Source organism: Lonchura striata, chromosome 27 (assembly GCF_046129695.1).
Source record: "Lonchura striata isolate bLonStr1 chromosome 27, bLonStr1.mat, whole genome shotgun sequence".
Lineage (NCBI taxonomy): Eukaryota > Metazoa > Chordata > Aves > Passeriformes > Estrildidae > Lonchura > Lonchura striata.
In genome coordinates, this window is record NC_134629.1 from 6,161,203 (window position 1) to 6,176,603 (window position 15,401).

Sequence of the window (15,401 nt, forward strand, 5' to 3'; positions counted from 1 at the left end):
CCGCGGACCGGCAGCGCCGGGGCGGGACCGGGCGGGGCGGGCGGGGCGGGACCGGGAGGCGGTGGCAGCGCCGGACACGACGGGCTGAGCCTCCCCCACCGCCCCCCGGTGCCTGGGCCGGGGATGGGGAACGTGGAGAGCGCGGACGGGGAGGCGCTGCCCCGGGGCCCGGGAACACCGGCGGCCCCGGGGGGAGCCGGACTGTTCGCCCCAGGCAAGATGCCGATGCCGGAGCCCTGCGAGCTGGAGGAGCGCTTCGCCCTAGTGCTGGTGAGAGGCCGACCCCCGCCGCGGTCCCCAGTTCCCGGTGCTCACCCTCCGTTCCCGATGTGCCCCCGGTGCACTTCGCCTGTTCGCTCCGTCGGTGTTCCCGCGGAGCGCCCCCCGGTTCATCCCTCCCCGGGACTCCTCCTCATGCGCTCTCCCGGACCAGTTGGCGGGCACCGGGCACCGCCGGGACGCCACCGCCGCCCGGAGCCGCCAGGGGCAGGCGGGGAGCGCCGGTGCCCGCGGGGATGGGCAGTGGCGCGGGGCCGTGGGGAGCACCCCACCCGGGACAGCCCCGGGGCTGACGCCACTCCCGGTGCCACCACGGGAGCCCCTGAGGCCCGGGGACTTTGCAAGCCGGGAAAGTCCGGTCGGGGCAGCGCGCGGGGCTGCAGTTGGGTTTTCCCCGCGGTTGCGGGGGACCGCGGAGCTGGGATTCCCCGCGGGGTGCGGGGCTTCCCGGTTTCCCGGCGGATGAAGTGGTTCCCGTTGGGGCGCGGGTGTCCTACGCGGTCCCCAGTCCGCTGTCACAGCCGGGGCGGTGGCCGCCCTGCTGCCACCGCGGCCCCGGGACGTGGCTCGGCAGTGCCCCCGGTGCCACCGGGACCACCAACACCGCGGAGGCGTCCCACCGGCGCTTGGGTGGCCCGCGAGCCGTCCCGGTGGCCCCTCCGCAGCGCCGGTTTTGTTTTGGGAGGGGAACACCGCGGGGACACCACGGCTGGGTGACACCGGTGCCCCCCGGCAACCGGCCGCGCCATCCCGGTGGGAGCCGCCGCCAGCGGAAGCCGCAGCCGGGCAGGAAATGCCGAATGTGGTCCCACGGGGCTCTGGAAGCCGAAATCGGGGGCACCGGGGGGCACCGGCACCCCCGGCGGGGGCGCGTCCCGCCGGTGCCGAGCGGCTCCCGCCCGCGGCGGCGCTGCCCGTCCCGCATCCCACGCGGGGCGGATGCGGCCGCCGGTCCCCGCGGGGCCCGGGCCGGGGGGGACGCGTCCTGCCGGGCGACACCGGTGCCGGGGGGGGTCACTTTGCAGGGTGGCGGCACCTGCCTCCCCCAAAATGTCCCCGCGGCCGTCGGCAGCTCCCGGTGCCGTCCCGGCTGCTGCCGGGGGCGGAAAATATTCCATCATGTGATGGAAGCCCGGCGGCCCCGGAGGCGAGGATCCGCCCCGGAGCCCCCCAGCCCCGGGGCGGACTCCAGCACCGGTGCCGCCGTTTCCCGGTGGGATTCAGCCCCGGGATAACCATGGGGGCTCCCGGTGGGGCGGGCGGCGGAGGAAGTGGCCGGCCGGGAGCGGCCGCGCTCCCACCACAAAGGCAGGAAACGGAGCGGCGGGAACGGCGGGACCGGCGGCCGCGCTTCAAAGCCCCCCGCGGGCGCCCCTCGCCCCCAGCCGGGGTCCCTGTGCCTCCTTCCCGCCCCCATTCCCCGGGACGCCCGGGATTTTTCTGGTGGCCAGAGGGGAATATCCGCAGCCCTGTGGGGAGGGCACGGTGCCCCTCTGGGGGCAGTTTTGGTGGCACCGCGCTGGCGGCCGGTCTTGTGGGAACCTGCGGGACGCCTTGCCCCGGTTCTGTCCCGGTTTCCCGTGGGATCGGGAAGAGCAGGGCAGGGCCGGTTTCAGCGGACACGAGGGGTGGAGCAGCCACAGTGACGGCTCCTGGTAACGGGGCTACCCCGAGCTGCGTCCCTGCGGTGGCATCTCCCACCAGGCTGGCAGCACCCACTGGGGTGACAATCACCCAGCTCGGTGGCATCTCCCACTAGGGTGACATCGCCCACATGGGCTGGCATCTCTCCCTGGGGTGTCATTGCCCGTCGGGGCAGGCCCTCTCTGGCATCCCTGGTGCCCACTGTGGCAGCCCATTTGTCCTGTGCCACATCCCACACGGAGGATCCTGGGGTGTTCCCAGTGACCCCGGAACAGCACTGGAGCCTGGCCTTGTGCCCGGTGTCCCGGGGAGCTGGCACCGGCGCTGGTCCTTGTGTCCAGTGTCCCGGGGAGCAGCCACCGGTGCCAGGCGTCCTGTCCGGTGTCCCGGGGAGCTGGCACCAGTGCCAGGCGTCCTGTCCGGTGTCCCGGGGAGCTGGCACCAGTGCCAGGCGTTGTGTTTGGTGTCCTGGGGAGCTGCCACTGGTGCTGGGCATCATGTCCGGTGTCCCGGGGAGCTGGCACCAGTGCCTGGCCTCGTGCCACGGTCGGCAGCGGAGGCTGCGGTTGCGGCAGGGAAGCGGCTGCAGACAGGAAGGATGCGTCAGGGATGGCGAGATTTGGTGCCGCTGGTGGTTGGCACGGGCCCCAGTGGCACTGCTGTGCCCGTGCCACATCTGTGCCCGTGCCACATCTGTGCCCGCTGCTGCATCCCGGTGCCAGGGACTCTGGCTATGCCACGGGTCAGGGCGCCCTTAGAGGGGACCCTGGCTGTGCTGTGGGTGCTTTTTGGGGCCACCCAGGCTGTCCCGTGGGTCTCGGTGCCCTCTGGGGGGCACGGTCCCCGTGTCCCTCAGGGTGACACCCCCCGTCTGTCCCCAGAGCTCCATGAACCTGCCCCCGGACAAAGCCCGGCTGCTGCGCCAGTATGACAACGAGAAGAAGTGGGACCTCATCTGTGACCAGGTGGGGCTGGGTGGCCCATGGGGGTCCTGGGGACTGTGCGGCCGTCCTGGTGTCACCACCACCCTTCTGTTGTCCCCAGGAGCGGTTCCAGGTGAAGAGCCCACCCCACGCCTACATCCAGAAGCTGCGCAGCTTCCTGGAGCCCGGTGTCACAAGGAAGGTGAGGGGCTGGGGGCTTTGGGGGTGACTTGGGGGCTTTGGGGGTGACTTGGGGGGTTTGGGGAAGCTTTGGGGGGTTTGGGGGGCACGGCTCAGTCTTGCTCTACTCCAGAAGTTCAGGAGGAGGGTGCAGGAGTCGACCAAGGTGCTGCGTGAGCTGGAGATCAGCCTGAGGACGAACCACATCGGGTGAGTGGGGGGGTCCCGGGAGGGGCTGTGGGGTCCCGGGAGGGGCTGTGGGGTCCCGGTGGGGTCCCGAGAGGGGCTGTGGGGTCCAGGCTGGGGGTGCCGAGTTCCGATGGCCCGCGGGGTCCCGGGGGGACGGCGGGGTCCGGTCAGCAGCCCCGCACAGCTGCAGGGGAAGCCGGAGGCGCTGCAGGAACTGGGTCGGTTCCTGCCCCGGCCCGCGGGCAGCTCCCGGGGGCGGATGCCGGGGCGGATGGGCCGGCGATGACGCCCTGAACGAGGCAGCGGGGCCAGATCCTGGCCGGCTCCTCCCGACCGACCGGAGGGCTCGGTCGGCCCCATCCCCGAGCCGCTGACACCCCGACCCGCCCCGGGATGCCCCGGGATGCCCCGGGATGCCCCGGAGCCGCGCGGGGCGGGGGGGACGGTCGGGACGGGGCCGTCCCGGGGGTGTCGGGGACATCGGCGGAGGTTGCCCGGTGGGCACGGCCGTGCCCGGGGGGGCTCGTTCACGTGCCGGTTGTTCCCCGCCGCCGGCCCCGCTCGTCCCTGCCCACGGACCCAAAATAGCAGCAGCCGGAGACAGGAAACGGGCTGAGGCGAGGGGGCTGGCGGCGGCAGGAAAGGGGCGGCCGCGGCCCCCGGGGCTCCCTGACGCACGGCCCTGGGCAGGACTGGGGACCCCCGGTGCTCCTGGGGGAACCCCCACCCCGGACACCCCCACCCCGTCCTTACCCCTGGGCACAGCACCCCGCAAAGTGTATCCCAAAACCCTCCCAAGGGTGGGGGCACCCCGAATCCCCTCCTTTCCCAGCGGGGTTCCACCCTGGGCGCACAGCACCCCGCAAAGTGCACCCCAACAACCTCCCAAGGGTGGGGGCACCCCGAATCCCCTCCTTTCCCTAGGTGGTTTCCACCCGAGGCACAGCACCCCGCAAAGTGCACCCCAGCACCCTCCCAAGGATGGGGGCATCCCGAATCCCCCCCTTCCCCCCGGGGTTCCCACCCTGGGCACAGCACCCCGCAAAGTGCACCCCAAGCACCCTCCCAAGGGTGGGGGCACCCCGAATCCCCCCCTTTCCCCCCGGGGTTCCCAGGGTGGGGGTGCAGCCCCCGCACCCAGCCCCGTCTCCCGCCCAGCCCGCGCCCTCCCTGCCCTGCGCTGCTCAGATAACCCCGCGCCGGCGCTGGCACCGCCGATAGCGCCGGGGCTGCGCCCACCCGGGCAGTGCCCCCGCCGTGCCCTCGCCGCCCCTGTGCCAGGACAGGGGTCTCGGTGCCGAGGGGGGTTGTGCCGGGGGGGGATCCCCGACTCCTGCGGGCTCTGATGAGTCCCCGGTGCTGCAGATGGGTGCGGGAGTTCCTCAACGATGAGAACAAGGGGCTGGACGTGCTGGTGAACTACCTGTCCTTTGCGCAGTGCGCCGTCATGTGAGTGGGCTCGGGGGGTCCGCGGGCTCGGGGGGATCGGGGGGTCCCCGGGTGAGGGGGGATCGGGGGTCCGCGGGTGAGGGGGGATCGGGGGGTCCCCGGGTGAGGGGGGATCGGGGGTCCCCAGGTGAGGGGGGATCGGGGGGTCCCCGGGTGAGGGGGGATCGGGGGGGTCCCCGGGTGAGGGGGGATCGGGAGGTCCGCAGGTGAGGGGGGATCGGGGGGTCCACAGGTGAGGGGGGATCGGGGGTCCCCGGGTGAGGGGGGATCGGGGGGCCTTGGTGGGGCCTGGAAGTTTTTTGGGGGTGGGGAAGCTCCCTGTGCGAGCGCTGGATTCTGCTGGGTGCCTTGCATCTGTGCTGGAGCCCTGTGCCCCCTGGCACAGCCCTGTGCCCCCTGCCAAAGCTGTGTGCCCCCCGCCAGAGCCCTGTGCCAACCATCAGAGCTGTGTGCCCCCTGCCAAAGCTGCGTGTCCCCTGCCAAAGCTGCGTGCCCCCTGCCAAAGCCCTGGGCCCCCTGGCACAGCCCTGTGCCCCCCACCTGAGCTGTGTGCCCCCCGCCAAAGCCCTGTGCCCCCCGCTGCCCGCGTGTTGCCCCCCCAGGTTGGATTTTGAGGGCCTGGAGGGCGGCGAGGACGGCACCCTGGAGAAGCTGCGCTCCTGGAGCCGCTCCATCGAGGATCTGCAGCAGCCCGGTGCCCTGCCCGCCCCCTTCGCCAGCAGCCTGGCACGCTCTGCCCGCCAGACCGCCCTACGGTACGTGCCCGGGGGAACGGCCCTGCCCGGGGGCACGTCCTGCTGGCGCTGCCGCTTGCTGCCTGCTGTGCTGTGTGCCAGGGCATGTGCCAGGGCACTGTGGTGTGTGCTGGTGTGCTGTGGTATGTGCCAGGGTGCTGTGGTGTGTGCCAGGGCGTGTGCCGGTGTGCCGTGCTGTGTGCCAGGGTGTGACGGTGTGTGACGGTGTGCCTTGGTGTGTGCCAGGGTGTCATGGTGTGTGCCAGTGTGCCTTTGTGTATGCCAGTATGCCGTGGTGTGTGCCAGGGTGCTGTGGTGTGTGCCAGGGCGTGTGCCACGGTACTGTGCTGTGTGCCAGGGTGTGTGCTGGTGTGCCATGGTATGTGCCAGGGTGTCACAGTGTTTGCCAGGGTGCCGTGGTGTGTGCCAGGGTGTGACGGTGTGTGACGTTGTGCCGTGGTGTGTGCCAGGGTGCTCTGATGTGTGCTGCTGTGCCATGGTGTGTGCCAGGCTGCCGTGGTGTGTGCCCATGTGCCATGGTGTGTGCCCGTGTGCCCTGGTGTGCCATGGTGCGTGCTGTGCCAAGCGCTGTCCCCATGGCTTGTGCCATCCTGCCTGGTGCCACTCCCTGCCCCATCCCCTGCCATGCACGTTACCTGCATGGCACAACCGCGGTGCCCGGAGCTCAGGCTGTGCCACGCATGTGCCACGTCCCGTTCTGCGTGCTGTGCCGTGCCGTGCCCGCCCGCGCAGCCCTGGTGCTGCTGTCACCGTCTCGCCATTGCCACCCTGCCTGTCCTCTGCCCCCGCGGCTCCGCTCACCCCGCTCTGGCTCTGCCCCCGTGCCCTGGGGTGACGCGCCCCGTCTCTGCTTCCAGGGCCGGGGTGCCCCTCTCTGGCTGTGCCCTCTCTCTCTCTCCTCCGTGCCCACCTGGCCGCGCGCCCGCCCACCTGCCGGGTAAGTACCGGCTGCCCCGCAGCGGCTTCGCTGCTCCTCTGCAGACTGTCCCTGTCGCCCTCCCGCTGCTTCTCTCTGCCTTTGCCCCTCCAAAGTCCTGGTTGTGCCCACGCTGTGCTCGCGCTGTGCTCAAGCTGTGCCCGCGCTGTCCCTCGTCCCCGCTCACCGCCTGCCCTGTCCGCAGCTACGGGACGCTGCCCAGCCGCAGGGCGCTGAAGAACTCGCGCCTGGTGAGCCAGAAGGACGACGTCCACCTCTGCATCATGTGTCTGCGGGCCATCATGAACTACCAGGTACCGGCACCCCGGGGTGGGGACACCCTGGTCACCCCGTGGTGGGGACACCGTCGTCACCCCATGGTGGGGACACTGTCATCACCCCGCAGTGGGGGACAAAGTTATCACCCCGCAGTGGGGACACCATGGTCACCCCGCAGTGGGGACACCGTGGTCACCCCGTGGTGGGGACACCGTGGTCACCCCATGGTGGGGACACTGTCATCACCCCGCAGTGGGGGACAAAGTTATCACCCCGCAGTGGGGACACCGTGGTCACCCCCGTGGTGGGGACACCGTGGTCACCTCCGCCACCGCGGCTGACGCCGTTTTCTCTCCATCCCCGCAGTACGGCTTCAACCTGGTCATGTCTCACCCCCACGCCGTCAACGAGATCGCCCTGAGCCTCAACAACAAGAACCCGAGGTGAGGGAGGGTCTGGCAGGGTGGGACAGGTCCCCAGGGCTGGCTGGGGGTGACACCCATGGTGATGCTGTGGCCAGGATGAAGGCGCTGGTGCTGGAGCTGCTGGCGGCCGTGTGCCTGGTGAGGGGTGGCCACGAGATCATCCTCGCTGCCTTCGACAACTTCAAGGAGGTACAAGAGGATGAGAACCCGGGCTGGGATGGGGGAATGGAGGGAGACAGGAGCAGGTTGGGATGGGGGGAATGGGGGCACCAGAATGAGGCTGGGAATGGGGAGTAGGACCCCAGGAATGGAGGAACTGGGGACCCCAGGAGCAATCTGGGGTGAGAGAAACCCCAAGAGAAGGCTGGGATGGGGGCACCAGGGTCCCCAGGACCAGGCTGGGAAGGGGAGTCTGGAGTGCAGGGCATGCAGGGATCAGGGAAGATGAGGAACGGGGGGTCTGGGAACACCAGGACCAGACTGGGATTCGGGTAGTGGGGTCCAGGAGATGGGGGGAGGCTCAGTGGGCCATGCCAGGTGAACCCCATTTCTGCCTGCTCAGGTGTGCAAGGAGAAACACCGCTTTGAGCGGCTGATGGAATACTTCCGCAACGAGGACAGCAGCATTGACTTCATGGTGGGACACCCTGTCCTGGGCCAGGGGGAGGTTCTCTGGGGGCCAGGAGGACTCCTGGTGATGCCAGCTCTGCCTGCAGGTGGCCTGCATGCAGTTCATCAACATCGTGGTGCACTCGGTGGAGGACATGAACTTCCGTGTGCATCTCCAGTACGAGTTCACCAAACTGGGGCTGGAGGAGTTCCTGCAGGTATGGGCCAGGGGAGTCGAGGGTCCGGGGAACTGTCTTGGGGGGCTCCCCCCATCCTTGACGCTGCCTTGGTGCCCACAGAAGTCGAGGCACACAGAGAGCGAGAAGCTGCAGGTGCAGATCCAGGCGTACCTGGACAACGTCTTTGATGTGGGGGGGCTGCTGGAGGATGCCGAGACCAAGAACGTGGCCCTGGAGAAGGTGGAGGAGCTGGAGGAGCACCTGTCCCATGTATGTGAGCACGGGGGGGGATGCGGGGACATCCCTTGCTGAGTGCCAGGGAGATCAGCGGTGATGCCAGGGCTGTCCCCGAGCTGCTGTCACAGCCGTGTCCCTCTCCCCAGCTAACGGAGAAGCTGCTGGACCTGGAGAACGAGAACATGATGCGGGTGGCGGAGCTGGAGAAGCAGCTGCTGCAGCGAGAGAAGGAGCTGGAGGCAGTCAAGGTGTGCTGGGGGGGCCGTAGGGGCTGTGGGGAGCGGGGAAGGGTCCCGATCTCTGAGAACCCCAGCCTTGCTCTGGGGTCCCATGTGGTGGTGAAATTCCTCCTCCAACCCGTGATTCTAAAGAAAAACTGTGCAGGCTCTTGTTGTTTGGTCTCAAGGCAGTTTATTGTTAGTTATCTAAAAGATTTTCTCCTTGAGCTGCTGTGGTTTGCTCAGCAGCTCAGGCAGAGGCACACACACACCCTGACATCTTTATTTGCTGTCTTCTTCTTCTCTCCCCCTGCCTAGGCCTGCTGCTAGCTTTTATATGATATATTATGTATTACATGTTTATAGTTTTCCCCTAATACCTACTACCTATATTACAAAGTGCTTTTCTACTCTAAACGAATCTATAAGTGCCAACATCACCAAGAACATGGAGGCAAGGAAAAGGAAGGAGGAAGAACAGGATCAGCCCACTTTCCTCCATCTTAGAACTTCTGACCCCCATGTACAAAGTAAAAACCCCCCTGTACAAGTGTTAAAACCCCCCTGTACAATACTAAAAAATTTCCCCTCTGTTTTGTAACTACTTTTACTATCCTATCTAACCTTTTGTAACTGCTTGTTCCACCTTCAAAGTTGGTAACTCATCCCATGGCTCAAACTCAAAATCACAGCTGTTTGCAGCCACCTGCCAGGGTCTCAAATGCTTCTGAGCAAGGCCTGGAACCTCTAAAAATGTCTGAGGGACATTCTGAGTTCCGACACCGCTGCCCCTGGGCTGACGCTGGCTGTCCCCCAGGAGACCTACGAGCACACCAGCCACCAGGTGCACACGCTGCGCAGGATGATCAAGGAGAAGGACGAGGCTTTCCGGCGGCACTACGGCTCCGAGCTGGCTCCCAGCGCCGCCGAGCCGCCGCCTCCGCTGCCAGAGCCCTCGGAGGAGACCCTGAGACCCCCGGTCCTGCCCCCCGTGGAAGCCGCGCCACCCCCGCCGCCCCCGCCTCCCCCTCTGCCGCCCCCCGCGCCCCCGCTGCCAGGTGAGGAGGGGGCACTGAGCTGGGGGTGATGCCCAGGGGTTGGGGGGCTCCCAGGCAGGGAGAGCCCTGCTGCTGGTGCTGCTGGGCCGCTCCCGAGGCTGGGTGGTCCCCAGAATTGGGGTCTCACCCTCTGATGGCTCCACAGGGAAGTGTCCCCCCGCCCCGCCGCTGCCCGGGGCTTCGCCCTCCATCGCGCTCACCGTGGGGCTCTCAGGTACGTGGGGGTGAGGGGGGACCGTGGCTGGGGACAGGGAGGGTGTGAGCACTGTAGGGACGGGGGATGGGGAGGATGTGGGGACTGGGACAGTGCAGGGACAGTGGGGACAAGGCTAGGGGACAGGAAGGATGTGGGTACCACGGGGACAGGGATGGTGTAGGGACTGTGGGGACAGGGACAAGGGGTAGGGAAGGGTTGCAGGCACCAGGGTGGTGGGGTCAAATCCTCAAGGAACACCCGCTCAGGAACCCCAGCATGGGGATTGTGTGGCCCAGGGGTTGATGGCACCAGGCTCAGGGTGGCACAGGACGTGCCCCCGTGCCCTGGGGGTGCTCAGCTGGCTCCCACCCCTCTGGCAGCCATCCGGATCAAGAAGCCCATCAAGACCAAATTCCGCTTGCCCGTCTTCAACTGGACAGCGCTGAAGCCCAGCCAGATCAGCGGGACGGTGTTCAGCGAGCTGGACGATGAGCGTGTGCTGGAGGTGAGCCCAGGACCCCTCCCCACCTGGGCACCCCCAGCCCCATTTCTGACCCCCCACTCGTCCCCCCAGGACCTGGACCTGGAGCGCTTCGAGGAGCTGTTCAAGACCAAGGCGCAGGGCCCGGCGCTGGACCTGGTGTGTGCCAAGAGCAAGGCGGCGCAGAAAGTGGCCACCAAGGTGACGCTGCTGGAAGCCAACCGTGCCAAGAACCTGGCCATCACCCTGCGCAAGGCCGGGCGCAGCGCTGACGAGATCTGCCGCGCCATCCACACGTACGGGCTGCTCCGGGGTCCGGTGGGGGGTTAGGAATGGGGCAGGGAGGGTCAGGGATGGGGTGCAGGGGGTGGACGGGGTTCAAGGGGGTTGGTAGGGGTGCAAGGGGGTTGGTTGGGGTGCAGAGGGGCCAGGCAAGGTGTGGAGGGGCTCTGTGGGACAGGGGACAGGTGGTCTGGCTGAGGTTCCAGTGTGAGGCTCAGAGTGCAGCGGGGGTCTGGATGGGGTGTGGGGGTCTCAGGCAGGGTACAGGGCCTTGGTTGGGGTACAGTTGGGACACAGAGGAGCCAGCTGGGGTGCAGAGGGACCAGACAGGCTTCAAGGGGGCTGGCTGGGTTTGGTTGGAGGGCAAGAGGTCTGGTTGAGGTTCAAGGGGGCCAGACAGGGTACAGGGCCACTGGTTGGGGTGCAGGGGGGCTTGTTGGGGTCCAGAGGGTGCAGACAGGGTGCAGCAGGCCTGGTTGGGATGCAGGAGGGACAGGCAGGGTTCAAGAGGACTGGCTGGGGGGCAGAGTGGCTGCTTGGGCTTCAGGGGACCAAGGCAGAGTACAGGGGGCCTTGGCAGAGGTGCAGTGGGAGTTGTTTGGGGTTCAGGGGTGCCAGGTGGGGTGCAGAGACTGTGTAAAATGCAGAGGGGCTTGTTGGGTGGCAGGGGGTCTGGCCAGAGGGAGGAGGACTGACAGGAGAGCCAGGCAAGGTGCAGAAGGGCTTGTTGGGGTGCAGAGGACTTGGCTGGGTGGCACGTGGTCTGACCGGGGTTCAGGAGGTCCAGGCAGGGCACAGAGGTCCAGGCAGGGCACAGAGGACCAGGCAGGGCACAGAGGTTCAGACAGGGCACAGAGGACCAGGCAGGGCACAGAGGACCAGGCAGGGCACAGAGGACCTGGCAGGGCACAGAGGTTCAGGCAGGGCACAGAGGTTCAGACAGGGCACAGAGGACCAGGCAGGCTGCAGGGCTCTGGCTGTGGTTCAGGATGGCCAAGCAGGCCGCAGGGAGCCGGGCTGGGATCCAGAGTTTCCCAGCCCGGGCACCGCTGGGAGCCTCTCCCCAACACCGCGGCGCGGGGCAGGTTTGACCTGGCGACGCTGCCGGTGGATTTTGTGGAGTGCCTGATGCGGTTCCTGCCCACGGAGGCGGAGGCCAAGGCGCTGCGGCAGTACGAGCGCGAGCGGAAGCCGCTGGAGGAGCTGGCGGACGAGGACCGCTTCATGCTGCAGTTCAGCAAGGTGGAGCGGCTGCCGCAGCGCATGGCCATCATGGCCTTCCTCGGCAACTTCGCCGAGAACGTCCAGATGCTGACACCGGTATGGAGCTGGGGAGGGGGATACCAGACCCGCCGCAGCCTGAACCCCAGCTGAGCCCCCACCCTGTGCTGTCCCCCTGCAGCAGCTCAACGCCATCATCGCGGCCTCGGCCTCTGTGAAGTCGTCGCAGAAGCTGAAGCACATGTTGGAGGTGGGGATGGGAGGACGGGCTGGGTGGGGGTCCTTCAGCCTCACTGTAGCTGGGTGTGGGGGATCCTGTGGGGGTCTCGCTCCCTCCTGACCCTCCAGTCCCTCTGTTTTGCCCCTGCAGATCATCTTGGCGCTGGGCAACTACATGAACAGCAGCAAACGTGGTGCAGTCTACGGCTTCAAACTGCAGAGCCTGGACCTGGTGGGCAGCCCCTCCCCGGCTCCCTGGGACCCCGAGGTTCCCATCCCACAGCCCTGACCCCCTCCCCAAATCCTCCTGCAGCTCCTGGACACCAAGTCAACAGACAGGAAGATGACGCTGCTGCACTTCATCGCGCTGACGGTGCGGGAGAAGTACCCAGAGCTGGCGACCTTCTGGCAGGAGCTGCACTTCGTGGAGAAGGCTGCGGCAGGTGCCCCTCAACCCGTGCCCGTGTCCCCACCTCGCTGTCCCGGCCCCACACAGCCCCTGACCCACCCCGTGTCCCTGCAGTGTCCCTGGAGAACGTGCTGCTGGATGTGAAGGAGCTGGGCCGGGGCATGGAGCTGCTGCGGCGGGAGTGCGGGCAGCACGAGAGCGCGGTGCTGCGCGGCTTCCTGGGCGGCAGCGAGGGGCAGCTCGAGCGGCTGCAGCGCGACGCGCGCACGGCCGAGGTGAGGGCTGCTCCCAGCCGGCCTGGCACCAGCCACGGGCACGCCTGCTCACTCACACCTTGTCCTGCACGGTCCTTGTGCACACCTGGTTACTCATACCTTGTCTTGCATGGTCTTGATGCACACCTGGTCACCCACACCTTGTCTTGCATGGTCCTTGTGCACACCTGGTCACCCCCACCTTGTCCTGCATGGTCCTTGTGCACACCTGGCCATCCACACCTTGCCTTGCACGGTCCTTGTGCACACCTGGTCACTTACACCTTGTCCTGCATGGTCCTTGTGCACACCTGGTCACTCACACTTTGCCTTGCATAGTCCTCGTGCACACCTGGTCACTCACACCTTGTCTTGCATGGTCCTCGTGCACACCTGGTCACTCACACCTTGCCTTGCATGGTCCTTGTGCACATCTGTTTCTGTCCTGGCTCTGCAAACTCCTCATGCACATCTGGTCACCCACACCTTGCTCTGCACGGCCCTTGTGCACTCCTCCTACCTTCCTTCTCTCTCTCTGTGTGCATTCCTTGTCACCCACACCTTGCTCTGCACGCTCCTTGTGCTCTCCTGCCCTGCTTTGCCCGCTGGTGCTGCCCGCCCTGCCTTGCACTCCTCCTGTGCCGGGCACTGCCCATCCCTGACCACCGCTCCTGTGCCAGGACGCCTACAACACCGTGGTGCGGTATTTCGGCGAGAGCCCCAAGACCACCCCCCCATCTGTCTTCTTCCCGGTCTTTGTCCGCTTCATCCACTCCTACAAGGTGAGGTGGGGCCGGGAGGGGATGCCCTGCAGGCGAGTGACACCATGGTGGGGGGAAAGCTGACACCCCCAACCCGTGCGCCCCGGCAGGACGCGGAGCAGGAAAACGAGACGCGGAAGAAGCAGGAGGAGGTGATGCGGGAGAAGCTGCTGGCACAGGAGGCTAAAAAGCAGGAGAAGGTTAGTGGAGGCAGGCACGGGGTGGGCTGGGGTTAGGGGGGCACAGAGGGGACCCCTGTGTTCCTAACCTGGACCCCCTGTGCCTCCCTCGCAGCGGAACAAGTGGCAGCAGCAGGAGCTGATCGCGGAGCTGCGGCGGCGCCAGGCCAAGGACCACCGGCCCATGTACGAGGGCAAGGATGGCACCATCGAGGACATCATCACCGGTACGGCCCCCCCAGCCCCTGGCCCCCGCCCTGGCCCTGCCAGCCATGGGGGCTGACGTGTCCCTGTCCCCCCGTCCCCTGCCCGTGCCCCCGCAGCGCTGAAGAGCGTCCCCTTCACTGCCCGCACGGCCAAGCGGGGCTCCCGCTTCTTCTGCGACCCGTCCCACCACGACGAGTCCAGCTGTTAAGAGCCCAGGTACCACCTGCATGCCTGGATCCCCCTGGATCCCACCTGGATCCTCCTGGGTTCCCCCCCCCCGGCCCTGCATGCCCCCTTCTGCACGCCCCCTCCCTGCATGTTGTCACCCCAGGGTGTGCCCCCGTCTTCGGATTGGGGCAGGATCTTAATGCAAGGCTGGATCCCAGCACAGGATCCCAACACTGGATCCCATTGCAAGGCTGGATCCCAGCACAGGATCCCAGCACAGAGCTGGATCCCAGCACAGGATCCCAGCACAGGATCCCAGTGCAAGATCCCAGTGCAATGTTGGATCCCAACACAGGATCCTGGTGCAAGGCTGGATCCCAACACAGGATCTCAGCACAGAGCTGGATCCCAGCACAGGATCCCAGTGCAAGATCCCAGTGCAATTTTGGATCCCAACACAGGATCCCAACACAGAGCTGGATCCCAGCACAGGATCCCAGAACAGGATCCCAGTGCAAGGCCAGATCCCAGAACAGGATCCCAAAAGAGCTGGATCCTAGCACTGGATCCCTATGAAATGTTGCTACCCGGCACAGGATTCCAGTCCAGGATCCTGGTGCAAGGCTGGATCCCAGCACAAGATCCCAGCACTGGATCCTCATGTAAGCCTGGGCCTGGCACAGGATCCCAGCACTGGATCTGGAGTAAGGCTGGATTCCAGCACAGATTCTACTGCAGTACTGGATCCCAGAGTGGGGTCTTAGTGCATCACTGGATCCCAGGGCAGGATCCCAGTGCACTGCTGGGTCCCGGGACAAGGTCCCAGTGCATTACTGGGTTCTGGGCAGGATCCCAGGGCAAAACTGGATCCCAAGGCAGGGTCCCAGTGCAAAACTGACTGCCAGGGTATGGTCCCAGTGCCCTGCTGGAGCCCAGAGTGGGGATCCCAGAGCACACTGGGTCCTAGGCCGGTGCCTGGAGGACTCAGCCTGTGGTACCTGTACTCTGGGGGGGTCACCTGGGCACCCCCTCAGGCCAGGCCAGGTGTCCCTGGCTCTGTCCCTGACTGTTCCTTCCATCCCACAGCCCGAAGGTGGATCTGCCTGTAGCCAAGCAAGGCTAAGGAGCCCGACCGGGGGGCAGGGGAGGACTGGAGCTGTCTCAGTCCCTCCTCACCCCCCTCTGCCCCCTAGGTGCCCAGTGAGGCTCCGTCCTGCCCTGACACCGTGTGGAACGGGGCCAAAATGTCCCCGTGCCACCATCGTCACAGGTGACATCCCTGTGCCCGGGGAGACCCTGCAGCCAGCCCACCCCCTGCCCACCCAAGGCAGAGGCCAAATCCATCCGTGGTGGGGCCCCAGCACCAGGAGCTGACCCGTGGGGTGCTCCCTCCCCGTCAGGGTCCCCTTGTCCCCGGGGGGCTCACTGCCTCAGAGCCCCCAGCCCCACTACAGGAACCAGAGGGACCCCTCCACCCCGCGCTCGACACTTTGACCACTGATGTGAACACTAAGTGCCAAAAAAAATAAGGGACCAAAGCCAGGCTGGGGGGGGGTTACCGGGAGAGGGGCAAGATGGTGCCCCCCACCCCAGGACCCCCCTGCCCCTTCCCCCCGCAGTGACTTTTTGTACATGTGAAATATATGGAGTCTTTTACATGGCCAGTGCCTGATTTTGGGGGACG

The 15,401-nt window shown here is 66.9% G+C and overlaps 1 protein-coding gene across 1 annotated transcript; it reads left to right on the top strand.

The window, feature by feature from the left end:
- The first annotated feature begins 59 nt into the window (after positions 1 to 59).
- Positions 60 to 15,373, top strand: FMNL3 (formin like 3). The gene is made up of 27 exons (XM_031507259.2): positions 60 to 270; positions 2,805 to 2,888; positions 2,968 to 3,048; positions 3,160 to 3,236; positions 4,581 to 4,664; positions 5,267 to 5,419; positions 6,541 to 6,649; positions 6,981 to 7,057; positions 7,135 to 7,228; positions 7,602 to 7,676; positions 7,756 to 7,866; positions 7,948 to 8,097; positions 8,211 to 8,312; positions 9,100 to 9,340; positions 9,486 to 9,554; positions 9,917 to 10,041; positions 10,111 to 10,313; positions 11,385 to 11,619; positions 11,702 to 11,770; positions 11,891 to 11,971; positions 12,053 to 12,182; positions 12,263 to 12,423; positions 13,083 to 13,184; positions 13,274 to 13,363; positions 13,458 to 13,569; positions 13,666 to 13,765; positions 14,804 to 15,373. The coding sequence occupies exons 1-26, from the start codon at positions 124 to 126 to the stop codon at positions 13,755 to 13,757; spliced, it is 3,054 nt and encodes a 1,017-aa protein (XP_031363119.1). The 5' UTR covers positions 60 to 123; the 3' UTR covers positions 13,758 to 13,765; positions 14,804 to 15,373.
- The last annotated feature ends 28 nt before the right edge of the window (positions 15,374 to 15,401 follow it).